Here is a 27,783-nt window from a genome sequence, read left to right as displayed (position 1 = left end):
TGATATGTTAGAACAATACTTGGAGGGTCAAAAACACTACACAAATCTTTGATCCCCATATGATGAAGCTGCCCAACAGTGAACTTAAAATAAAAGCTGAAGACAATATTTAAATATTCAAACCATATCTCTAAATATTACTCGTGTCTATTAAAGCTGTCATATAATTTTTAAAAGTAATGGACCTTATTATTCTTTGGGTTTGGGAACATAAAATAATTTGAATTACTAAAATGGATTTCTAGAATAAAAGCATTAATTTAGTATCTTAAAGATATTATTGATTTTTAAGTACTCATTTCTTAACTGTTTTAACAAGGAAAAGACCAGACACAATTAAGTCCAAATACTAGTGATAAACCCAGCTGAGTGAGATATTTACAAGTAAGAATTACAATTCCTGCATAATGCCATACTTTTATTGTAAAACATTCTTAAAACTTGTAAAAAATATTCTTTTTGGCCCTTCTTTTTCAAAATACTGTTCAAATAATCACATACCTCCAGGAATTATAATTAGCATTTTACAGGGCTTAAATGACAAGTTACAATTTCTTTAAAATTGTCTATAAACATTCTGTTACACTTGAAATGCCACAAACATAAACTTGATAATTCTTATGTCGGTAGGAATGGAAATGAATATGTAGTACCTGAGAAATTTGCAAAATGCATATATGAACACAAAAATATTCACAGTGTTGAAATCACTTTGGTTAATCAAAGAATCATTTAGATTGAAAGTGACCTCTGGAAGTAATCTGGTCCATTCCCTGGGTCAGCACGGGTACAACTGGAATTATAAAGCTTATCATACTTCAAGTGATTATACTAAATTACCATAAAACTGGTGCTGTAATAAAAATACCACCTCATTATTTTACCATGTTATTATAAATCCAATTCAGGAGTTGTATTTTGATTTGTTTAATTAAAAAACAAGGATTAAAAGTAATTATGCTGAAAACATAGTCTCTTACCAACATAGGTACAATAAAAAATGTTTCAAAGCTTAAATGGTCATAAAACTTTATAAAATAATTCTTCAGTATCTTTGAAACAACACTCCAGAGATAGATACAGTTGGCCAATCCACAGGACTCATAAAGCGACAAAAGGAAAGAAGTAACCAAGTAAAAATGACCACACAAGTGTTTTTCAAGATCATCTAGTCCAACTGTTATGTTGTCTAGCACCAACATAATCACCCCTAAACCACATCCCCAAGTGACACATCCAGGCACCTCTTGAACCCTTCCAGACATTGACTCCACCACCTTCCTGGGCAACTTATTCCAATGCCTAAACACTCTTGAAGTGATTTTCTGTTTTCATATCTAAACTGAACCTTCCCTGGTGCAACTTCAGGTTATTTCCTCTTGTTTCTTCCTTTCAGATATGGCAGAAGAAGTTGACCCCATCTTGCTACAACTTCCTTTCAGGCCACACTATTGCTAATACAGGTCAGGATGCCATTTGCCTACTTGGCCACCTGGGTACATGCTGGCTCATGTTCAGCCAGCCGTCAACCAGAACCCCCAGATCCTTTGCTGCCAGGCAGCTTTCCAGCCACTCAGCCCCCAAACTATAGTGTTGTATGGGGTTGTCATGACCCAAGGGCAGAACCTGGCACTTCACCTTGTACCTCATGCAGTTGTCCTTTGCTCATCAATCCAGCCTGTCCAGATCCCTTTGTAGATCTTTCCTACCCTACAGCAGATCTACATTCCCACCCAACTTGGTGCCATCTGCAAACTGACTGAGGGTGCACTCAATCCCCTCATCCAGATTGTTGATAAGGATATTAAACAGGACCATCACCAATACTGAGTCCCAGGAAACACTAATGACTGGCCACCAAATGGATTTCGTTCCACTGACCACCACTCTCTGGGCCCAGCCATCCAGCAAGTTTTTTGCCCAGTGAAGGGCACATCCATCCAAGCCATGAGCAGTGAGTTTCTCCAGGAGAATGTTGTGGAAGACCATGTCAAAGGCTTTACTGAAGTCTGGAAAAACAACATTCACATTCTCTCCCTCATCTACTAAGCAGGTCACCTTGTCATAAAAGGAGAGCAGGTTGGTGTCTTGAGGTGACTTTATTGTGTGTATCCCCTATCACCGCTCTATGCCCAGATATGGTTCTTGTGCCTTTCTGTGTCTTTAAAACTGGGTGCAAGAGAAGGAGAAAAAAAAGCCAGATGAACTTTTCAAAGCAGTTTGTGCTCCAAGGTCACACTACTCCTCTGCATGCTACTGTGGCAGCAAGAGTGGAGGAAGCACCCTTTGCTGCTTTTCAGCCAGCTTTTGGCTCTGTTTCTCTGGAGAGAGAAGGGGAGTAAGATTTTTTTTTTTTTTCCTGGGACTTTGGCTTCTTCTTCTTCTCTTCTGGAAGTGTTCAGAACACACCAGGAGACCCTACACCATTGGCCTGGAGGGGGGCCCATGCTGACCCAGCCCTGAAGAGAGAAAGACAGAGACCACACCCACAGAAAGGACTGAAAATTTGCCAGGTTATCTCCACAGTGAGAGGTTTTATTATTTAGCATTATTCTTTTCCCATTCTGCATTGTGTCTGTTAAATAAATAGGTTTTTTCCTTTCACTTTCCTCGGAGGAAAATTCTTTCTGAACCTGGTGGGGGAGGGGCGAATGAAACCTATCAGAGGACGTTCAGTTTGGACGTTCCTCTGAATTTATCTCAAAGTGGGACACTTGGTTAAGCATGACCTGATTTTCATAAACCCCTGATTGTTCTGTATGTGCCATGTGATGGCACTTAAGATGATCTGCTCCATGAACTTTCCTGGTACCAAGGTCAGGCTGACAGGTCCATAGTTGCCTGGATTGTCCTCCTGACTCTTCTTGTAGTTGTAGAGGTATGGATATTGTTCAAACCCAAAGAACTGCACAGCAACAAGACACGTCCAAAAGATCTGTAATATGACTTTTTTAAGAAGGCGCTTTTTTTCATTTTTAAGAGGAAAAAAAAAGAAAATGCTCAAAGTAAATAGAATTTTTTTCAGAAATCAGTACTAGGGATGGAATTCCATATAAATCTAAATAGTTGGGTAGTGTAATTTGAAAGTGTAATGTGAAATCCTCACTTTGCCTGGAGATACAGAATCTGTGAGAGGTCCACAATTTACTGAAGCAGAAGCTGGAGGCCAGGAAGGATTACTTAAGGTGTAAGAAGTCTATGGTGCAGTAACTGAAATGTGCTCTAAAACACCTAAATGTAGATCTTTACCCATTTGTGTCTAAAGGTGCTTCAGGTAATTGCTCTCTCACTGTTTTAAATATAACTAAAAGAGTTATTTGTCAGACTGTCAGTGAGGTATCTGCTTCAGGACATATATTCAGGAATTACTGTGTAGCTTTTGCTGGTCATAGTTGTTTTCCCTTTAGATAACATCAGAGCAGAAAGTCTGCTAATTTGTCAGAGTTAGTAACTGGCTAATGTAGAAAATAAAATTTGTAAGCATTTAGTTTTCTACATATAGGTTTGCATATATGTAATAGCATGCATGCAATACCTTTTTCTGAAAGATACCGTAAGACAAATATAATCTATGTGTCTCTTTAAAATCACCTAATTACAGAGAAAAGCACTGTAGACATAAAATATTTCAAAAGCTTCAATTAAAAAGAATGATCATTCAGAAGGCTGTTAAGAGTCTGATAGAACAGTACCAAGAATTATGTTAATTGTGTGGAAGACTGAATTAAAACATGACACATATACTCTGACAGTGTGCATACTCTATCTAAGTGCGTTCTTTGCCTTGGAAAAAACACAACTTAATGAACCAACAAACAACTAGGGGGTAGCAAGAATATATTCATTATAAGCAATGTCCTGAATAAAGCAGGTTCTGAAACTGCTTTGTTGTGTGGGATTTGTGTTTGAATTTCATGAAGATAATATAAAATCTTAAAAGGAATTTCTGAGTCTTCATTTGTTTGTCCATTGACCCAATGAAGCCCTGCATGTAAAAAGTGTCTGCAAATATCAGGCTTTTCTTTGTGTTATGATGGCTGTACCAGGAGATTAAAAATACATTCACATCAAGGCTTTGATCAAGGGTGCACTTCAGAAACAATCCCCAGTCATCTGCTCTTACTGTGCTTTGATTTGCCTCACAGAGCAGTCTCAAAGCAGGTAAGTTCATCTCTTTTTGCATAAAAGTAAGCTGGAAGGTGTTCTCCAGCCAGTAACAGGCATTCAGCCTAAAGAAGCAGAAACAGTCCACAGTAAAAACTCTGAAATATACACAGTGTGAACCTCATGCCCTTAGCACTAATTGTTTTGCAGTATAAAGCTGCTTGTGGTGCACTGTACAACTAATGCTAATGTAAACATAGCCTAATTTATTCTCTTAGGATAACTGGAGGCAATACTTGCATCTTGTCCTATCTCCCCTTCATTTTCCCACCTGCTGAGATTCTGCTCATGCTCTGCAGATGCAAGTTTCTGCAAGATGTTCATGTAAGTCAAGAAAGCTGTTAAACAATGTGTTTTTCATCTTTACTTAAAATCCTTAGGTTTGCCTTCTAGAAACTTCTGGATTTTGATTGAATAAATAAATTAGATTTTTTTACCTTCTTCACTTGTACTTTCCTGCCAGGTACTTATGCTAGTAAATATGGAGGATGTTGCTTAGAAGAATGACATCTGCAGAGAGGCTGAAATCTGCATGAACAAAACTCTCCATCACAGTCTGTGAACTCCATGAAAAGAGAGGTCTTGTGCTTTGCAAAACAGAGCAGCCATAGGAGAAGAATGAGTCTTGGAGTCCAGAGAAAATGTAAATTTCTTATTTCCATAGCGTCAAACTTCACATTTCATATGATCTGTCATTATCTTCCACCCATTTCGATACCAAATCTAAAATGAGAACTGCTTAGTGATGAATGAACTCCTCCTAAGATGTTTTCCTCCTCAGGTAGAAAGGTGAGTTTCTCTAATGAGGTGGGCTCCATTTTAAACTTTCATAGCAACTAGAGTGACATAAACATCATTCTTGCAGTGAAGCCTCTGTTTATGACTCACTTCAATCCTGAATACTTTACTATGGTGCACAGGTCTTTGCTTATACACATTTCAGAAATACCACTCAGTAAATTATGTTCCAGTGATAACTTATTTAAATTACTAAGCTCTTCACTAGATTAAAAATATTTCTTTTTGTTGTAATGAGTAGAGTTACCACCAATGGGGATGAAGAGGAAAACTATGCTGTGAAATCTGTCTTCTTTCCCGCCATCTTGAAAGGAAAGGGATGGTCATCATAACAGGTGCTTCCTTTTTCTGAAAGGCATGAAAATCTCAAAAGGCATGATGATCCCCACTGTGATTTTAATTTTTACATAGTAAAGTGCCAGCGATGCTTTAGGCTCTATTTTCCCTTTTCTCAAGGGAAGACAATTGAAAGAAATGACATGCCTTTCTATGTCAAGGAAAAGAAGCTTCTTTACCATGCCCCCTTCCGAAGGTAGGAGCCTGTCCAGTGGTTCCTTTCTATGTGCATCAGTGGAATTACTACACAGATCTTAATTCAAGTATGCTTCCTTTACTATAATAAAGGTGTTACTATAGCTCTAAGACATGATGAAAGCTGCAAAGAGAAGGCCTTTGAGAGAACAAGTGTGGGAACAGCTTCATGCAGATACATTAACCTCTTAAACAATTTACAGCTGGTAATCAAGAAGAGGATGCCCCACATCTTTGAAGACCAAATCAGTATATTGTTTTGTGATTTAAACACTGATTAAAGTCTGTGAACATGAGCACCCAGAAACTATTAAAATAAGCTGGAAAATAGTTGAGTTCTAGGCTACCTGGTATAATTACAATTAATAAAAAACACTCAGAAATGTTTTTAAAAAATAGACCTTGTTTATCCTTTAAATCAGTAGAGTCCATTAAATGGAAAGTGAAAGAAAACACACTCCAATTACTAAAAAAGAGGTAATCCAGTCTATTATCTTTAACAAATTGAGATTTATTATTGAAATTGTTTTATCTCAAAAAAGTCAGATTTTTTTGAGACAATAATATGATCGGATGTGAAATTTCGTATCAGTTTTAGATTTCTCCATTACATATAGCTTTTCAATATAAGAAACCTGCAATAAATTTTAAGAAATGTTGTCGTGCACAAAGATTATTATTTGTCATTAATGCATCAATGTCTAATGAGGAATGGATGAGGGAGCTGGAGTTGTTTAATCTGGATAAAATGATGCTCAGAGGAGACCTTATCACTCTCTACAACTGGCTGAGAGAAGGTTGTTGCCAGGTAGGGGTTGATCTCCCAGATAACAAGCAATAGGACGAGAAGAAATGGCCTCAAATTGTGCCAGGTGAGATTTAGATTGAATATTAGGAAAAATTTCTTCACTGAAAGGGTGGCCAACCATTTGACGAGGCTGCCCAGAGATTTGGTTGAATTAGCATTTCTGGAGGCATTTAAAGATGATGCTCAGAGACATGGTTTAGGGGTAAGCTTGGCAGTGCTGGGTTAAGAGCTGGACTCAAGCACCTTAAAGGTCTTTTCCAAACTAAACAATTCCACAATTCTTTGAATAACTAGGACTTGCCAAATTGTAATTATGTATAAAACCAACAGTAAATACCAGTATACACTCAAGTAGAAACCGTATATTTCTCCTTGAAATATATGCAACATTGAAAAAAAAAAAAATCAGTAAGTGTTAGAATATTTTTGAACACAGATTTGGTTTTACTTATGAATTTACTGAAATTCAACCACACAGCAAGTAGCACTACCTTCCATTTAACCAAATATCATAAATTCTACAACCAGTTTTCTCTTCAAACAATAAACATGCAGTAAACAAGAAACATAATTATCACAGAATCACACTAAGATTTCCTACTGATATTTGCTAAGTTTACTTATTTTTATTTCCACATTATTTCCAAGACTCCGATCAATAATCTCTTCTTTTTTCCACACAGAACTGGACTAAGTTCTTTCTCATCTATGTATAGGCACAACTTCTGCAATGTCACCGGTTTATTCTGACTCAGACCACTTCTAATGTATGAAATTCACACAGGGTCATCACATTTAAAAATCTGGAAAGGGAGATTCTGCTGCCCAACTATTCCACTCTGCTCTGCACTGATGAGGCCTCACCTTGAATACTGTGTAGAGTTTTGGACACAGCAAAATAAAATGATATTAAGCTGTAAGAGGGTGTCCGAAGAAGGGCAAAATGAAGGTGAAGGGCCTTGAGGGGAAGCCGTGTGAGGAGCGGCTGAGGTCACTTGGTCTGTTCAGTCTGGAGGAGACTGAGGGGAGACCCCATTGCTGTGAGGGGAAGAGGAGGGGCAGACACTGATCTCTTCTCTGTGGTGAACAGTGACAGGACCCGAGGGAATGGCCTGAATCTGTGTCAGGGGAGGTTTAGGTTGGATATTAGAAAAAGGTTTTTTACCCAGAGGGTGGCTGGGCACTGAACAGGCTCTCCAGGGAAGTGGTCACAGCACCAAGCCTGGCAGAGCTCAAGAAGCATTTGGACAGTGCTTTGAGGGGGGAAGGGGTGTATTTTTTGAGTAGGGGATTGTTTTAGCTATAAAATAAAAAATTCGAAGATAAATAGCCTAGATTTTTTTTTGCAAGATATAGGCCAAAATAAAGAAGAATTTTTCAGATATACAGTCTGGAAAAGTGTATCTATGAGGAAGGTAAATACTTTTGCTGCAGTAAGTATTCAACTAAAGAGTCAAAATAATGGATTTATATAGTTCTGACCCAAGCAGATACAGAAGAAACATATCACAGAGAAAATATGACATATTGCTCTTTTTTGAAAGTGTCCTCAATCTGGTATTAGAGCATGAGGAAACACAAGCATTAAAACTCTTTAAATGGCATACGTTTTTGTATTTAACAAACTCATTTTGATCACTTTGAAGGTTGTAATTTTTGCTTTTTTTGTTGGTTTTTTGTTGACACTTTTTTTGAACACTGAAACTTTTGTTTGCCTTGAGCATTGCATTACCATCCTATACATTCCAACTGTCTTTCTGAATTACGGACTTATTGTAAAATCAAAGACAATATCACAGCAAATATACTGCTGAGTCTCCTTCAGCTTTTCCATTCTTTCCTGTGTATGCTCCTATAGCTCCTTTCCAGAAGTCTTACTTGTTGTTTTTTTTCCCTAAATTGCCATTTCCAACTTAATATGTCATACTTAGATCCATATAAGGCTCATAAAATTCACACCCTACAGCTAAATCTCAGTAGTGTGAATCTAGCTGATATCCTGAAAGCAAATATGAGATACTGAAGACAGATAAAGCTCAGTAGTTAGTCTCCTTTGCTCAAAAACAGCATTGAAGGAAGGTCAGAGAGAAGGTAAGTAATAAGAAATAATAACTGTCAGCGTGTATTTGTGACAATGGCATTATGAGGAAAAAACTTAAGCATTTGGTGTTTTCTGGCACATAATGTTAGAAATCGCCTGAGAAAAAAACAAACAAATACCACAGAAAATAACACTAGAAGCATTAAGATTGCTCCTTCAGTTAGCTTTTCTTGCTGGCCAGGAAATACAGTACTTTCCTGTGTGGCAGGAAATTTGTTCTTGGATGCTTTCATCATGAGATGAGTATTACAGAATCACAGAAAGTTGCAGAATGTACTATGTTGGAAAAGACCTTTGAGATCATCAAGTCCAACCTATGACCTAACAGCACCTCATCAACTAAACCATGGCACTGAGTGCCACGTTCAGTCTTTTTTAAAACACATCCAGGGACAGCGACTTCACCACCTCCCTGGGCAGATGATTCCAGTGCCCATGCATTGATCCCATGCATCCCTCTTCCATCCCTACCTCCAGTTTAAAGAAAACAAGAGTCAAAACTTCTTGTAATTAATGCTCAAATGAGACATCTAAACTCAACATAGAAAGTGGTTTTGACCTGTGTTTATCAGTTTTACCAAAAGGCTCAGTCTCAGAAATAGATGTATTAATGTAGAAGACATTTTCTTCAACACTTTTACTTAAATCTGGTATAACTCCACTCCAAAGTGATGTTATTTCATTCAGCATGAATTGGGACACAGTCTTTATCTACCAGGTCATTAAACTTAGCAATATTGCAGCCCATGGCACATCTACTATACTGCATCAGCAATCAGTCAGGAAAATATTTGGCAAAATTATGTATCATTGCTGAAACAACAATGTAATAATGCAAAAAACCTTGCCCTCCAATAGACACTGGGGCTGAAAAATGGAGCCCTTGCAATATGACCATAAAACAGTGAAAGCAGCAGGAAATCCAAGGCAGTAAGTATCCACAGTCTGGAGAAGGAATTGAAACAGCAAGGGGTAGATCCCTGCTTAGTACATACTAAAGAGATTATACTAACAGTAAGAAAGAGGTAAAAGAGAACAGATCGGTAAATCCTCAAAAGAGTTCAAAGTAACTGATTCTAGAAAGCTGAGAAACTGCATAACAGAAGAACTAAAACAATGAAGAGCTGTAAAGAGTTACAGCATGTACTTGACACAGAGTCAGAAGAGCACTATGAAGTTGTATTTCCAAGTACTAAAAGTCTAATAAATTACTCAGTAGAATGCTGACCAAAAGCTACAGTAGTGGGATCCAGAGGAAACAAATAAATGGTTAAGGAAGAAAATCAACTCTTCAAAATAAGAAGAAATACCTTTGAATAGGAGAAGAATCAAATTTAGATTTCTGTATTGATCCGAAAAAGGCAAATAAATGTTAGAAAAATATTTAACTAAAAATGATCTTGATATAGTTGGCTGAGACCTGGAATGAGACAACTGTCTCTATAGGATGTTGAAATTTGTTTTCATTTTGAGTTGGCATTAAAAATCTGCCCCCACCCCAGCACCAGAATTCAAAATTTGGAAAATGTGTCTATTTAAAAAAAAAATCTTTAAAATATTCCTGCCCATCGTTTTTGGGGTGGTTTTTGGGTGGTTTTTATTTGTTTCTTTGCTTTGTTTTGTTGGGTTTTCTGTTCGTTTTTGTTTGGTGGAGTTTTTTTTTTTGGGGGGGGGTGTGGTTTTTCTTTGGAAGGATATCTCCTAGGAAACTTCTTTAACTACATTATCGTCTTCAAACTGCACTGAATATTAAGAGAAAACACTGTCTTATCTTGTAAAATTCTATTTGCAAACTAACCTGATAGGAGACCACAAATTCACTTTTAGAGTAAGTCAAAAGTAATTTAAAATACAGAGTAACCACATGTCATGATCCGTCTGCCTCCTTGGAAAAGAAAATCAACAGGACCCTAAGCACACTGGTAAATATTTTCAAATCTGCCAGTCAAAAGAGTGGATTCCTCAATGTAATCTTAAAATCAGACCTTCAATACACAATTCAATTCTCAAGAGTTCTGTTATTCGTAACTCCAAGAAAAGCCAAGGGTAAAAATCTTCAAAACTTTCACCATATCTTAAAATAATTTCTCTGCTCTGGAAACTTGAAAATTATTTTGGTAATTTATTTTTTTAAAGTTCATGGATTTCAAAATCCTTGAAAGATTTTTTTTAAAAAAAGAAGTAGGGTTCCATTTCAGAGAGTCTGTAAACTAAAAGGATTTTCTTTCACATCTTTTATTAACTGAAGGGGTGTGTGCTAACTCCAGATGCAGTTGTTTGGAGATAAAAATCCCAATACTCATAAAGATGATGTAGACATTATGTGAAAGCAAGCTAACAATACTGTAAGCCTTAAATAAGTCTCATTTTCATCATGGTCCTAAAGCAATTACAGTCTTTCCAAGAGACATGAAATTAAGAAAATCTTCCTTGGTTGCACTGCTAGACAAATCCAAGATCAATAAAAAGACAACTCATTCAATATTGCCCATCCTGTCCAAAATGAAAGACGTAAAAGTTACACCTCTTTTCCCCATGCTGTGATTTTCAGTGTCTGTTAGTATGTCTCTTTGCCTTCCACTCAGCTGAATGTAACAAGTGTGGATTTTTTTCTAGGTGAAAGCTCCAAGTGTTTACTTGGACCTCTTAATTTTGAATGTAACATAATTTGTCTGCGTGTGCAATTCCTTCTTGTGTCTGATGAACTAGCAACCTGCCCACAGAACACTACTTAATAGCAGTGGTCTTTCAAGTCCAGTGAACAGAATAGTAAATTAATCCAAACCAATCTCATTAATTTCTGCACTACTAAAATTTTAAATTCACTGAGATATATACATTGTATAGAATGAAGAGAACTTGTGCATTATTGCAGCAGATGGAGGTTTACGGTTTCTCATAGGTAAGTTTGAGTCTCCACAGAAAATATACACTAGGCAGTTTAATAGCATAGTCAGTACCAATTTTTCTATTATTATGGTTAAACTTTCTTGCAATCAGCAAGGAGATTGCCACCATCATTTTATTATAAATATGAAAAACACTCCTTAATTAAATTTTTGACAATTCAAGGAAAAAAAAAAAATTAACTGAAGAAAGAAAGCTTTAAGATGCCTATACTATCCTCTATTAGTAGTAATTACACTTTTTTTAATGTATATTTAATTTTTCTCTTACAAAAATATACTGTGTTTTACAAAATCAACAAGACAATACACTACTGAATATAATTTGAGTAGATGAAATTTTCAGACATTTCCCATAATTTAAATGCTTTTCTATATTTAAAAATGCAAAGTGATTTAATAATTTCTATAAAATGCAGTGACTTTAAAGTCAAAGGTCTTCCAGGAAAAAAAATTCATTTCTAATGGCTATTCTAAATAAAATATAACAGTTCAGTTTGGAACTTAAAAACAGTCCTTTCTGTTCAGAGAGAAGTCCCACTACAGTAAAATCTTTCTCAATATGATAGTTTTGTACTTTTGCCTGGTTTTCCTGAATATATATCTTTACTGAGGCACACTGAATTACCTTTAAGAAAAAATGAACTTAATTAATTTTGCAGAGCAACAGTATTTACATCTGTCATAGGTTAGCAAGCCGGTTCAAACCAAACCCGCTACAACATCTCAACAATATGCTATGAAAGCATGCAGCAAATTTATCTTTTCTGCAGCTAAATATTTTCACTTATTAATGGTGAGATAAACATTCTTTTGCTTAACTACTTTAAAGAAATCAAGAAGTCTTCCAAAAAGCTGCACAGGAAACGTATGCTCTGTAATTATGAAAGTACATATAGATTGTACATTCCTTGACATAATGTAATTAATTTATTCAGCATTTCACTACACAGAAGTACAATATAAGTAAAGTACTTCTTTAACCTCTTTTTTTTTTTTTTCCTTACAGATATGGGGTCTCTGTCCTTTACTGATTTTGTAGAAAAACAGTAAAAATATTTTGTTATGACCACTATCTTATGCATAATTAGATGACTAGTTTGCAGTAATGTATTAAGAATCATTACTGGAAAACAGTGGATTGAAAAGAGAAATTATGTAGGTAGTAAAACAACTAACAACAGCTGTCAAAATACTTACATGTAATGTTCAGGTTTTATGCCAGGAAATCTTATGTTAAGATTCAACAGTGAATAAGTATCAAGACACAACCTGAAAAATTCACTATTAACTCATTTAGCAATGTGGAATTTTGATCATGATTTTTTGTATTTCATTAAAAAATGTATTTAAAACTTGAAAATTTTAAATTAGACCTATTTCTCTGAGTGGACATTTTCATATATGCTACTTTTTTTTTTTTCCCCTAGTGCCCAAGTGTATTTTCCTAGCATCTCTACTCTGCTCCTTTTTGTGTTTAAATAAATATACAAACTTGCATGTGTTCATGCATTTGTGCACATATATATGAAATATTTTTAAGACAAATCCAAAACTCTACCTTTTCACTTGAGACAAGAGAAAAAAGCATACCTTTTCTGGGTCAGTTGTTGTAATGACCCACACGCAGTGTGCATTGTCTTCATATTGAACTGGATAATTTGGCGACGTGATAATGCCACTTGGTCCACGTAAATTAGAACCACATGTTCTAGCTAAAATGATAACCAAAAAATCAGATTGCTTTAGACTGGATGCTCTGTTTAAAATAAATATTATAAAATTGCCACAGCATTAGCAACAACTTGGCATGAAAGTATTACTATGCTGATACACTCTATAACAATCTGTCCTTAAAGATATTTCAGCCAGACAAAAAAATCCTGAAAATTTACCTACAGAGGAAGAAACATGCACCTTTCAATTAATCAGCCTAGCATTTACAATACTTTATTCATACTTTATGTAAATTAAATTCTCAAAATTATCATAGCAATATTCTGTTTGGAGAGAGATTTACCCTTTCCAAATGTATCGAGGGAACCTTCTACCCATGAATGTAAGAAGGGCCAGTATGTGCTCTCCTTCACAATTTCGCCATGATTTGGAGAAAGAAAGTCATGTATCACAATATTTATCTAACTGTATGTCCTTAACCTAAACATGACCTCCTGTGGTGTCTTAGCTCTTTACACCATAGGAAATATAATTACAAAGAAAAATAAAAGAAAATGGTTCCAGGCAGTATGTAGTCTGACTTTGGTAAAGCACAGATTCAGTTGTGAAACCATCACAATCTCTCTGCCATGTTCAGCAAATCCAGATAGTCGGCAGTTTGAAAATACATTACTTAACATATTCAGTTATCTTCTAAAGAGCACTAAGGACAGATTTTGCAGAAATATTCAAATTTCTCAAAATACTTCAGTATCTAGAAGCATTTAAAAATATTTGGACGCATAATTTTCAGTGACACAAACAGAGTTATAGTTTCATAAGTCTACGTCAACTCAGAATATTTCAAAATGTCACATTTATGGTACTACAGCACTTTTTCAACATGCTAAACAGAGAGTCTAGATCATATAATTTCTAAGTACTTAAATACAAATCTCAGAACCTCAGAATCTATCCATAGATCTTCCATTACCTTCTGATGTAATTTAGTCTCTTCAGTTACTTAAGTTTCAGTACAGGCAAGAGGAATGATTAGATTCTTTAAAAACTTGGTCATTCTTTTTCTTAATGTTGGAATAAAACACCCAACATATTTCTGGTACTTTGGAAAATTTTATCTTTCATCTTTCTCTGTGGCTGCCTCCATTCTAAAGCATGAAATATGAGCATTTCTTTACTTCATGAAAAATTCCAAAGAATAGCAGTTACCTCTGCAAATTGGCCTGTGGTCACTCCAGGCAGCCAATGTATCTGTCACTCTCTGACAAGTGATGCTCTTAGAACCTTGCAGCACATAATTGTCTTCACAGGAAAACTGTACACTTGCACCCACCCTAGGGGATAAAAGGGAGAAAGAAGGAAGGAATTAAATATATTTTTAATATCAACATCCTCAAACAAATACAAACATTGCCAAGTGACAATATTTCAAGATCCAAATAAAGAAATTAAGGTACAAAATTCTATGCATAAAAAACAACTTATACTCTAGGTTTACTACTAGTTTGCCTACCTTTTAAGGAAGAAAGTCTAGGAATACAAAGCAATTGTGATACTAAGTTTGTTCTTTTGCAGGATGAGTTCAATGAATGCACAGATAGCTACTCTTTCTAAGAAAATATATAATCACAATTCTTTCAGGCAACAGAACTTAATGAATAATTTCAACATCACTATATTCTCTCAAATGAGAGAATAAGCAATTAGACATGGTAATTTGTCAACATGTACAACCAGGAAATATTAATTGCAGTCAATGGTATGAATTCATTAAATATTCCTGACCTTGTTGAAATTTCATGTTAAACATTACATTAAATGATATTTTTTTTGGGACTGAAATTTGATTTGTTACACTTGTAACACTGAAATGTGTTCCTTTGGAATTACTTATGCTGACCAATCATTATGAAGATTTCAAAAAACTGTATACGCTTATGGTCTATATCACAGGGAGTTTTCCTAAACGGTATTTACATATCTGACTCCATTTATTATTTGTGACATTCTTTATTCCCCATCATAATTAACTGGTTCTGTTGTTTGGTTTCTTGCACTTTTAAATCTGTATTTGACAATCCCGTGTCATGAACTAAGTGAACTCAATAAAGTAGTATTCTCAGTTTACTCTCTCTAAGTTATTCACTCCTAAACACCAGGGGATTTCTGTATGGCAATCAGGAGGCTCAATGCTTAAAATTGTGCTGTGCTGTGAAGAACTGCATATAATGTCATTCACTATCATGCACCTCATTCCCACCCTTCATGGACAAGTTTCACCTTAGTTTCTCAGAGGATCTCACAAACACTGACTATATTGTTCATTAATATTATGATGTATTCTATAGTTCTTTTCATTCTTTCAGGAAATTTTAATGGGATTTTTTTTCTTTTTGTTTTTTTTTTACTTAATTTTAAAATTCGAATGTGATGCTTCAAATCTAGAAAAGTTTTAAAAACTGCTTCTCCTATCAGTTTGTTCTTGAGCCGTTAAATATGAAAACTCAAAAAGGCAGGGAAAATATTGGCCCTTTTCTTTCATAATTCATGCAAAATACACAAAACTCTTCAAGAACAATGCACGTTTCTAAAATTGCATTTTTTTTATACTTGTCATAATCTTCAGAACATTCTTTAAACCCTCACAAAAATAGACCAAACATTATTCTAAATAAATACCTCAAGTTAATGAAAAATTAGTTTCTCTTATTAGTAAAGAAAATATTACTCATTAATCTGACATTTTAATGCCATAAACACGTATTTTTAAAGGCATTTTCTTCTATTGTCTAGAATTAGGATCTCTGCATTTTTTTTTTCGAAGGAAACAGGGAAAAAAACCCAAGCAGTTACCTAGTAGTGATAACTGCAAATTGAGAATCAAAGTATTTAAAAATAATTTTGAACAAAGGCCATCTGACAAGTGTAATGTTGTGTGAAGCAATGTGAAAACCAACATTTCCCTTAAGTTTGCTACTATAAAGGCATGTAAGGAGAATTAAAAAACTGTGCATGTGCAAAAACAGAGAGTGAAATGAAATGTATAATTATTGGATGTTTGCAACAGCAATTTATAATTTAAAATACCTGAATATCCACATCCCCTCTCCCTCCCCCCCCCCCCCCCCCCAGGAAACAAAGAAGGGGGGTGGAGGGAAATGAACAGGAGGAATACAAACATTTTTATGTCTAATGCAGTAAATAAAGGATTTTATGTTTAGATTGGGTTTTTATCATTACAGAAATACTTTTAAAGTTTTTATTAATGTATACATAAAACATTACACACTAATTTAAGCTATACACTTAATGATGATTCAATTTGTTTCCATATTATTCTACAAAGTACATATTTCAATATTTCAGGTGTTTGTTTTGTTTTTTTTCCTAAAACTCTGGAAATAGCTTGGATCTACGGTTCTAAGGACAATTAAGGGGAACTTCATATGTTTTACACAGTGGGTATAATCTTTTGAAATGTCTGAACACAAACTAAGGGACACAAAAAAAAAGTGCTGAATACAACATAATAAAAACAAAGACGAAATATAGCAAAAAATGTCATATTAAAGAGCAAGGTAGGGACATGAAGTACTCAAAAGCTCTTTATGTATCTAAAGCATCATCTTAGGAGAAGGGATGCATCTGGATCACAGTCTACAATAAAACTCCTAACCACATCCACATTGCTGGGTCTCTCCATTGATTAAGCTTGACAGTTTCCCATTTAAAAAGGAGACATCCTTTTGAACATGCCTCTTATAGCATGTTTGATATGTGATTTAAAATAAATTAGTTCATTTAATATTCAGGAGCTAACAATTAATGTTTTTAATTGGGTTGGGGGGTTTTTGTTGTTTTGGTTGTTTTTACATCTCTACCTCCCTAGTCACTCAGCAAAGCTGAGAGCACTGCAAGTATTGCGTTTTGCTTTGTTACTTCTCTCTGTAAACTTTAAACATGGGGAAGAAATCTGTTTCCTTGTTTTTCTATTTTAAATTTGAACTCCATCAAAGCATAATTTGTGCATTTATAAAGAATGCTAGAATTTGACTGGGAGAAGCCATTTTTAAAAAAGAAGATACATAACAAAAGTTAATTTCATTTTCAAAATTTGTTTGGAAATCTAAAATCTATTTGTTTTACAAATTGTTGGTGAAATTGTGGAAAATGACTTCATTTTCACATTACTGAACATACCATACAATATTTAAGGAGAGCTGAAACAGTATTATTTAGATCCATTTCAAATTTCATTTAAACAATCTACTGGTTTGCAATCTTACCTAAAAATGAAACGTGATATTGACCTCAAAATTATATTGGTTATGTCTCATTACTCTAGCCAAGTCTGACTCGCCATTTCCTCCCCAAAATGAATCCAAATATCCATTGGATTGTTTTAAAATCACTGAAAATCATCTCCCTGAAATGAATAATTTCTCCTGAAATGAACACAGTAAAAGTGTGGGAGGAGGACAGAATGAAAAGGTTAAGATTTCAATACCTTTTTGTTTGCTTTATGATATTAGAATGAATGTCATTATTATGCTGAAAACGATGAAACCCTTTTCAAAGAACTTGTCATCACTGAATCAGTTGGGTCTCAGGCTGTCTTGAAAAGAAGCCCTCTGCCTTTCAATCAATCCCACTCATAACATGTCTTTCAGTAGACTGGAAAAGATTTTGAATAATGTGCATTTTCATGTGTTTTATTTCAGATTAATATTCACAGTTGTCATTCTCTTGACAAGAACAATAGCTCCTTCTGGTGTTTATACTTGCCTCTTAGAAAAGAAAAAAAACCCATTCCCTGCCTTTACTCTCCAGAGTACTTTTATTACATTGGAGATATGCAAGCAGCAGCAAATATTACTTCCCCTTCTCCTATGGAAGAGTTTGATTTCTCACTTCAGAGAAACAAAAACTAAATTCCAGCCAAATTCTCTGTTTAAATGTCCATCTAGATTTAGACAGCTAATTTTAAGATAGATATGTTTTAAATAGATATTAACAAACTTTAAAGTACATGAAAAACACTTGCGGTTGCATAATGAGTTTTCAGATAATAAGTAATGTTTAGGAGGAAAACCAGCTTCTATAATTTCTCTCAAATAATATTCATAACTGGAGGCCCAAAACATGCACACAATTAATGTGATTAAAGTATACAACATGTTTTATTTATCTTATTCTATACAATGTTTCTTGTTGAACACATGCATTCATTTATCCTCATGAACAGTAACATATACTTCATGAAATTAAAATATTGTAAGAGGCTGGATGGGATAAAGGAGGGAGAGAAATAGCCTTGCTCTGTCAGTTTAGTAAGCATAAGTATTGCTCGTAAGTAAGCTGCAGGCATTTAAGATACTTTTAAACCACATTAATTCCTAAGAGACTGTGTTCAAAATATAGTTATCTGCATTTTGCAAGGTTCTTTGACATTAGATTCCCTCAGATATCTTACAATATACTTCGAGCTTTAAGGTTCTTTTGCGTTTTCCCTCTTGGTATTTTTATGCATTGCTGGGATATTTGTTGTTGAACTATTCCATGTTTGGGTTCACACATTTTGGATCTTTGAACCTGTTTCACCAAAACTATTTTAGTTCCCTTTCTCTTTCAATTTACAGACTACAGCCTAGAGGTGAAAATAAGTAATTCTCTTTGTTACCTTCTTTGAGCTTATCAGTGCTCTTAGACCTGCTGTTGTATCTTAACAATTGTTCATATGCCACTGACTTGGACCACAGCTAGATGAGAGTCTGTTTGGCCAACAGTGTACCATGAACACATAAAAGCTGTATGACATTTACAGATTCACAGAATAAATTAGATTGGAAGAGGACATCATCTAGTTCATTTGAAGCAAGCCCAGTTGGAACAGAGGGCTCAGAGCCCTGCTCAGGTGAGTTCTGAATGCCTCCCTGGATGGAGATTCTACAAATTGTCTCACAAACTTCAATGTTTTACTATCCTCATAGTAAAAACATGATTTTTTTTTAAAAAATCCTGAATCTAGTCATAATTTACCATGTCCTACCTTACTTCTATTGCCTCTAGTCCGGTCACTGTTAACTCTTTCCAGAGATACTTTTCTCTCTCCACTGATAACAAAATGATCATAGATACTGCCCCTAATTCTTTCAACTAAATATTTTATTTGGAGGAATTCAGAAGAGGCATTGTCTGCATCATTTATAACTTTATGAGGAGAGACTGAAGCAGAGAAGGGATACTGAGGCATGCCTGCACAAGCAGGAAAGTAAAATACTCTCCAAAAATAACAGTGGAAATATAAAGGATGAATACACACAGGCACTTTAATACCTCTTGAGAAAGTTATATTTTAGCATCCCATTTTCATCTAGTCTTCTACTGCCTGATGTTTCTCTCTGCAATACATCAAACATTAATAAAGACCTAGATAGAAATTGCATTTCTTTTCCTAAAAACAGCAGCCCTTTGGACAACAAATGCATACTGTATTTTTGTATCATACAATTTCATTTGCAGTAGCTGTGCTTGACAAGTTGAATCAGAACACAGAAGAGGACATCAGCAAACATTTAGAAAACTTGTCTCTCTAGCCTATTAATTGAAAGCTTATTTCCCTTCATTATTTTTTTAAATGCATTGAACTGCTGCGCTGTCACTAATGAAGCCATGACTTTGCCTATAACTGAATCTTTTAATGCTGGAGTTTATGATTTCTCAAATTCCTTTGAGGATAAATAGAGAAAAATCCAAAAAGTATGTCAGTTTTTATGTAATTTATTTTTCCTGTCAGTTATGATCTAGCTTGGAAGAGCCTTGATCCAGGATACAAGTTGTATTAATTTCCTTTCTAGAGCTGCAGAGAACTTTGCACAATTCCTTCTAATTCCTGTGCATTGTTCCTTTCTCTTAGGTCTGACTATCCATTCCCTGCTGAACAATTTATAAATCTCTGCATGAGCTGGAAGATCCAATCTCCTTCCTTTGACCCTCTTCCCTGCTGCACCTTCAAGTCTCTGCCTTTTTTCGTCAACAGGGAAAGAGCAAACATCCTCCTTTCTCCACAGGGGTCCATTTGATCTTGTCTTCTTCTTTTAATATAACAAAAGGTGAAAACAGGAAAAAAAGAGGAGATGGCATTCATCACAGCCTCAGACACTGAATTTTCCATGTTCCCTAAGCTTTTTAACAGCTTTTACAAAGTGGGAAAACACATAATACTCTCTGCTTCTTCTTTGTCTTCTATGCTGTCCACAGAGTTATGCTTTTTCTCCATAGATGAGATTATTATGCTCTAAAATTCCTATTTTAAATGTGTTGATTTAAAAAACAACCCAAGCAAAAACCAAGTCAAGATATGTAATTGAATAAATCTATTTTGAAAAAGAACCAATACATCTAAAACTAGGGAAATTATACACATCTATATTTATAGGCTATGTATAAATGTAACAGGAAATATATTCCTCTTGGTCATATAGAAAACTAAATGTGCCTACCTGAAGTCAGAGCCTACCCTCTTCCCATTTTCAGGAATTCCAGGATCAGGACATGTATCAGATGCAATTGCATCCCCACCCTGGGTCACTGCAAAGTAAAGGAAAAAACGTATTTAGACATGCAGCTCTAAAGATGACTATTTACTTTTCCCATACATTAACTTCCATGGCCTGAATGCAACCATATTTTACCATTTTTTCTTGAACCAGCTTAAATTATTACATAAAAGAATCCCCATATAATTGACTCATTTGGCAAATTATTTATTTTCATTGGTTATGGCAAAAAATGTTTTGTTTCTGTGGGAAAATAAATTATTGATTTCCCACAGTCAGTCATTTTTTTTATGCATATACTAGGATCCACAGTTTTCCTCAGACAGGGAAAAAGCATTTCATGAAGTCACGTTCTGAAATATTCACAACACACCATTGTAAGATTAAGACAGTATAAAAAAATAAAATATCCACAATACAATCTGTCCATAATAAGATTTAAAATAAACAAAAGCGAAGAACCCAACCATGATACTGTACAACTGTAGAACAGGAATACTTTTATGAATCCCAGAATCATTTAGGTTGGAAAAGAGCTCCAAGATCATTGAGTCCAACTTTTGATCAACTACTACCTTGACTGAAGATAAAGTTAATCTCAAAAATATACAAAATACCCCACTGAGCAACGGATTTGTAGCCAGCTGAATATGTCCTCATGCAAATGAGGTGCAAATCTTTATTTTTTGTTTTCAGCTAAAAATAGAAATAAAAGGTATCCTATACTGTTCCATTCTTTTTGTCCTCCATTCTTTCTCCATCCAGACTGTCAGATACTTAAATTATACTATCTATATAAATATCCAAACTTATGGTCCTCTCAAAACTCAAAACAATTTCAACATTGTTTTTCCCTTTTTTCCTTCTACATTCCTAATATGGTAATTAAGGAATACGTGAAATTAAAAGTAATTAATCATAAAGCAGAATACTGAATATATGGAAAACCTGAACACACATGTGCTTTTTATCCTGCACATATACATGTACGGTGTGTGCAGCTGAAAAAAGGAAGAACAGTCATAAAGACTGTATTGGGTTTGCATTGCCAGGTTTCGGTAGTGGGGGTGGCTACAGGAGTGACAGGAACTTCTTCCATGTCCAGCAGAGCCAATCCCTGGAGGTTCCAAAGAGGGACCTGCTGCTGGCCAAGGCTGGGCCAATTAGAAATGGTGGTAACACCTATGGAACAACAGAACTAAGAAGAGAAGAAAAATTATTGTGCAGTTGTCATTGCAGCCAGAGAAAAGCGGGTGAGAACGTGAGAGGAACAGCTCTGCAGACACCAAGGTCAGTGCAGAAGGAGGGAGAAGAGGTGCTCCAGGTACTAGAGCTGAGATTCCTCTGTGGCCCATAGTGAGGACCATGGTCAGAACTAGTAGAAATTTGTGGATGATATTTTCCATCTTAAAAGATTTTTGGGAAATCTTTAAGAAAAGGACAGAGCATTCTTCCTGAATTAAAAAAAAAAAAAAAAAAAAAAAAAATTGGAATATTTCAGCTGCACAAAATAAATTACACAAGTCTGAGTGGATTACAGATGACAGCATTACAACTGAAAGGTGATGAGAGATTAGATGTAAAAAGCAGCTGTTTTTCCCACACAGCGATATGCTTTCAAATTTAATACAGCAGTAAAAGGAGTGGTGACAAGTAGGATACATACAATCAGATGTCAAGAGCTATAAATCTTCATGTCTGTTTTGGCAGCTTCAGGGACAATTCATTTATATAGAAATTCAAAGTTTTACAAGGGAAGATTTAAAGAACTAAAAAACTGCATTACAGCACTACAAAGATACAACTAATACAATGCACTCTTACGGAACAAAGTTCTTGACCTGAGCACAGGTTCTTCTGCAGAGAAGCAGAGAATCTGCAACGATTACAGTATATTTTAACATTTGCCTTTTGGGGTTTTTTTTTTAATCTGGAATGTTTTAAGAATACAGGAATCATCTCTTTATCCACATCTTTTTAACACTACTTATTGTACTGCATACATTTTCTTTAAACTACATCAAAAAAGATTATGATAGTATAAAAAATTTCTTTGAAGACACAACTGAAAATATGAGGTCTTGCTTAAAAAAATATTTCCTTCTAAATACAAAAGCCAAGCACGAGTAAAAATTCAGTTCATCTGGACTTTTGTCCATGTGTAACACCTGGAATTCAGCATCTTGAAAACTCTCTACACCAGAGCACAGTCCTGCTAATTTCACTAATGTTATTTAGATTGATAAAGTTTTTTGTGTTTGAATAAAGGCTTTCAGAATAAGTGTATACTAGCTAGTATTCATAGATTTTATTCTGAAAGTTTAATCTTCCAGTTTCTTGAAAAGTGTCAGCATAGAGATGCAGCTATAGTGAGAACCTGGCCTTGCTAGAAAAGCAGCCTGTTTTCTGATGTTTCTTAAAATAAATTCTCTTCCTACTAACACTTCTTCCATTGTTTCAGAAAAAAGAAAACGTCAAAAATTTACTACTTTTAGCAGAGAGCTGTAGCTATGTTAGCAGACATGAGATTCAATTTGGACTACTCAATCGCCAAAATACAAACATAAGCAAAACAACTGATAGGGTTATTCGACTTAGTAGGTTTACTAAACATGAATCTTGTGGTAACAATTGTTATACGAGGTGGAGAATGCTACCTTTGCTACCATGTGTTAAGAACATCAAATTGCAGTGAAGTCATCTTTTACAGATGTACATACATACAAAATGCCTAAGTACTTTGGGACATCAGTAAATGCTGAAAGAAACCTTAGTCAGCATAGAATGATCTCCCCAGATGGATGGCATCCTTTGCAAAATTTTCTTCTCAGCCACTACTTTATTCTGTCAACACACTCTCACACCAATATCAGAGCAGGGTGGTTCAGCCTCTTCCTTATCCAGAGAAATACTATCTCTCTAAATAGGACAGATATCCTACATCTGGAACTCGACACATCTTCCTGGATGTCTACAGGCCTTGTTAAACATGGCCCAGGTTTCTACTTCTATTTTCCCCAGTGAACTGTCAAGTGTACTTTTAACAGATGGTGTTTGCATGACATGCTGTCATGACAAAATAAATGCAATTCCCTGTAAAACAAACCTGCCTGATTCTATCTTTCCAGATGGGAAAAAATAAAGGAGCAAATCTCTCAAATTAGTATAACAATTTATTGCCTCTAGTGGTTCAGAGACACCAGGGACTTTAGCTCATACAGGTATATACTTTTACATGTTAGCATGCTTAAAACCTTTACCTGCCAGTATTTTGGAATTTACCTAAAAATTAGGTATTAAAATCTATTTTAGCACTAACATTTATCATTCAGACTGAAAATAGATGAAAAGATGACCAAACAAATTTTTGCTAGAGACCTCTATCTTCCTCTGTTTCAATCCTGCCAGATTTCCTCTTTATCCACTGCTATCCATTGCTATTGAGATCCATAACATTAAAATGAGGAAGTATCATCTTTGATTTGAGTATCTCACTTTCACAATATATTTAAACCTTGCAGTCACTACAAGTATTTCTTGAATACATCATTTCTATTCACCCAGTCACATGCCCAATCTTTCACTGGTTTAAATTTGAAGAAAAAGACTTTTGTATGCTCTTGAAAGAACCATGTATAGTTTATACTCTTTCTGCACCGTACAAAATTTCGTTTACCTAGGGAATTAAAATGTGCTTCATGCTTTTCATATCTTTTTTCTGTTTTTGTCCGTCTTCATGATATCAAGCTTGAATTGCTTTTCTTTACATTCAAAGCTGAGTCCCAGACTGAGTGTATTTTAACTATCATTTCAGTTTTCATTATAGAATTCAAAAATTTCAAAACAATGGTGTCAATGAAAATGGAAAGCAATATTCCCATTTAAAGCTTGCAAAACTTAGAAATAAACATCAATTATGCAAAACCTTTGGCAACACTCTGCACTAGTTATCAGGATTTATCTTAAAGCACTAGCAATGTTCTTCTACAATGCAGATATAAACTAAACATCTATAAACTGGTATTTATGACAAATGAATTTAGGACCAGTCTAAATAACACCAGCTTCTCTCAATATATTGTCAGTACATTCTCAGTATACCCTCTCTGTTTTAAAAAACAGTTTAAGAGTATAACATCCTGGCTAATATCAAAGTAAGACATTACTTTACATAGACAGCTCCTCATAGTGTCTCCCAGTTCTTCAAGGAACCATCAGCTAGAGGAAATGGTGAGTATTCCATGAGACTAACATCAGAAAAAGTATTTGAAGTCACAGGGCAGGGAGAAAAGTGAGGAAATATTCTAGTCAGGTTTGGGGCTTTTTCCTTTTTTTTCTAACAGCAGGTTTGAGAACATCAAAGATACTTCAACCACCAGACATGTCTGTAGTACAGAGACAGAGCACCCTCAGTAGATACAACTTAACTCTGGAACTTCTCTACATATCAGGCTATTATATACTGCAAAACTTACACATTCTCAGGCCTTTCTGCAGAAATAATTGAAGAGAACCTGGGAGTTCATTAATGTGATTGACAGATTTACATTCTAGGGTTAAGACTAGTGATTTAATTTCTATTTGATAAAAATAAAATCTATTCTTTCTTTACTGATTGAGAACAAATCAAGAAGATTTCTTCTATTTTCTCAGTTGGGATCATAAAGATTACTGTTTCCCCAGCTTTGGAGGTCATCTTTATTGTTTTACTTGACGTATGACACAGGAAAATCAGAATTCCTTTAAGATGTTTCACATGCTCTGATTCTAACACAATAGTAAAGAAGAAAGACTGGCAGTAACTATAAACATAAATCAGACTTTAAAATATTGTAATAATAATAATTAACAATTAGCAGATACACTAGCATCCTAATTTAGCTCAGCATATGGGAAGTGTTTAATCAAGGAGAAGTATTAGGCAGGAGGAAGGGCTGGTGCAACAGATGTTTCATGCAGCAACACAAGCAACATGAGGTCTCCCTTGTTATAATACCGGTTCTAGTCCAGACATGCTGACCTGCTTTAGATGCATTTGGAATCTGAAAATACATTAATGATCTACTCCAGCTTATGTAAACTATGTGATGAAATACTTTGAAGGCCTAGACTTTGAAGCAAAATGCTACTATGTATAGATGCATTATACTGCATATCTTTCTTTAGTGGCCATTATGTTATCAAAAAATATTGGGTGTTCATGCTTCAGGTTCCAACACCTACAGTTTTAAATTTAACAAGTTATGGCAGTGTCTTTAGACATTTACTCATTCTCCTAGTGGTAACACCAGCTTTAAAATAAAAATGCATAACCCAGGAACTCTCATTCCTTCAATAATTTGTTCTGAATGCTTTTCAAATGTAACCAAAAATTGCAAGAAAGACCTTCAAGAAGGCCTTGACAAATACACCCTGGAGGCTAGACAAAAGACCCTAAAATTCCCTGTGGAAAGATATTGTAAGAAATGGCAGGTTTTCTAGAGCAGAGTGACAAGTTGTGGCCCAGAGGAGGGTCACAAAGATGGTCAGCAGACTAGAGCACCCTTTCTATGACAACCGTCTGAGACAGCAAAGGTTGTTCAGTCTGGAGAAGGCAGTTCCTTGGAGACCTCATTGTGGCATTCCAGTACCTAAAGGTGGCTTATAAAAAAGAGCGAGAACAACATTTTACCCAAGCAGATAGAGACGAGGGGAAACAGTTTTATAAGAAAAGACAAGAGATTTAGATTCCATGGCAGGAAGAAACTACTCAGAGTGTGTTGAGGCACTGGAAAAGGTTGCCCAGAGAAGCTATGGACGCCAAATCCCTTGAAGTATTCAAGGCCAGGCTGGATGGCATTTTGAGAAACCTGATCTTGTGGGAGGTATCCCTGCTCATAGTGGGAGCGGGTGGAACTGAATGATCTTTAAAATCCCTTCCAACCCAAAACATTCTATGATTCTATGAAGTTTGTAAACTGAACAAGATTGCAATGAATTAGTACTTTGCCTCTCTATTATGATGAAAATAAAAGCTTACATATGTAAATATTAACCTCTTTCCAGTCAAGAAGTCAAACAGAAGCACAGTGACACTGTTTCAATTAAACAAGGTATTAGATGCACTAATTAATGTAATAGAGTCAACTTGATTATTCATTAAGCTCCTTAGATTTACATTTATTTGCATTTTATTTTTTTAAAGGTTTCATATTGTAAAGTATCTAACAGTTCTAGATATCTAACATAAATATCTAACAAAATTTTGGTCTTTAAATCATTTTGGTTCAAAAATGAAACCAAACACTTCATTTATTCTTTATCAAGTGTACTAGAAAGTACTTGTTTCATGTAGCAAAGAATACTGTCATCACTGAAAAAGAAAAAAGGATGTATATATTTGGTGTCTTGATAATATTTGGAGAAAAGATGTTTTAACATTGTATAAAAGAACCGAATATACTGCAGTTGCGTTGAATTCAGAAAGCTGGAATTAATGGAAAAAAAGAAAGATTATAGAGTACAGCTTCAATCCACAAATATATTCACAGGCAGAATTAACTGGATGAAATTTTCCACCATAGTTTTGCTGCATTTGCTCTAATATGTCAGTTACTCCCATCCTGACAATAATTTCAAGCTTCCAGAGTTTTTGATTTAACCCATATAAAAATAAAAGAATGAATTTGTGAATATATTAATGATCAGAATACATATACTGGAGAAGACCTTTTTACTTCCTTTGGAAAGATTTATTAGGATACTTCTTAGGTGCTGCACTTAGCAGCACAGAAGCTTTTCTCTATTTCAGTATAGCGTCTTACAGCAAAGAATAGCAAGGTAGCATCATGGTTAAACTTGCTTATAAACAGTGTCTTTGCATACACCAAATCATCTGTAGTCAATTTTATTTTTAATACTATGACACAGTCAGAAAAGGGCAAACCAGTTTGATTTACATAAAAATACACATAAAGTCACACTTGGTTATTTTATTAATTTTGATCTACAGAAATTTGACTACACTTAACAATGATGAATTTATTTATTAGAGGATGCAAAGTGGATTTAACTCCTTTTTTTTCCCCTGATATGTCTTTTGTAGAATGACATAAATGCAAAGTATTAAGTTGGAACTCTAATAATGAGATGCAAGGGCATTGCTTATATGGGCATACAAAAGTATACAGATACTGCCTTATAAATAAATAAGATCACAAATGTGATAGAAAATACAGATTTGAATAGAAAATACAGATG

At 35.0% G+C, this 27,783-nt stretch overlaps 1 protein-coding gene across 1 annotated transcript in view; it reads right to left on the bottom strand.

Moving 5' to 3' along the window:
* Nucleotides 1–27,783, bottom strand: part of CSMD1 (CUB and Sushi multiple domains 1) — a gene marked incomplete at both ends in the record, with an annotated part of 1,098,128 nt that overhangs the window by 312,779 nt on the left and 757,566 nt on the right. Inside the window, 3 exons of the mRNA XM_082276664.1 lie at nucleotides 12,902–13,023; nucleotides 14,195–14,319; nucleotides 20,488–20,575. Of these exons, the coding sequence (XP_082132790.1) occupies nucleotides 12,902–13,023; nucleotides 14,195–14,319; nucleotides 20,488–20,575 (335 nt within the window). The remainder of the gene's footprint in view (nucleotides 1–12,901; nucleotides 13,024–14,194; nucleotides 14,320–20,487; nucleotides 20,576–27,783) is intronic.

Source organism: Coloeus monedula (genome assembly GCF_965178545.1).
Source record: "Coloeus monedula genome assembly, chromosome: 2".
Lineage (NCBI taxonomy): Eukaryota > Metazoa > Chordata > Aves > Passeriformes > Corvidae > Coloeus > Coloeus monedula.
This window is presented reverse-complemented; position numbering and strand designations above follow the sequence as displayed.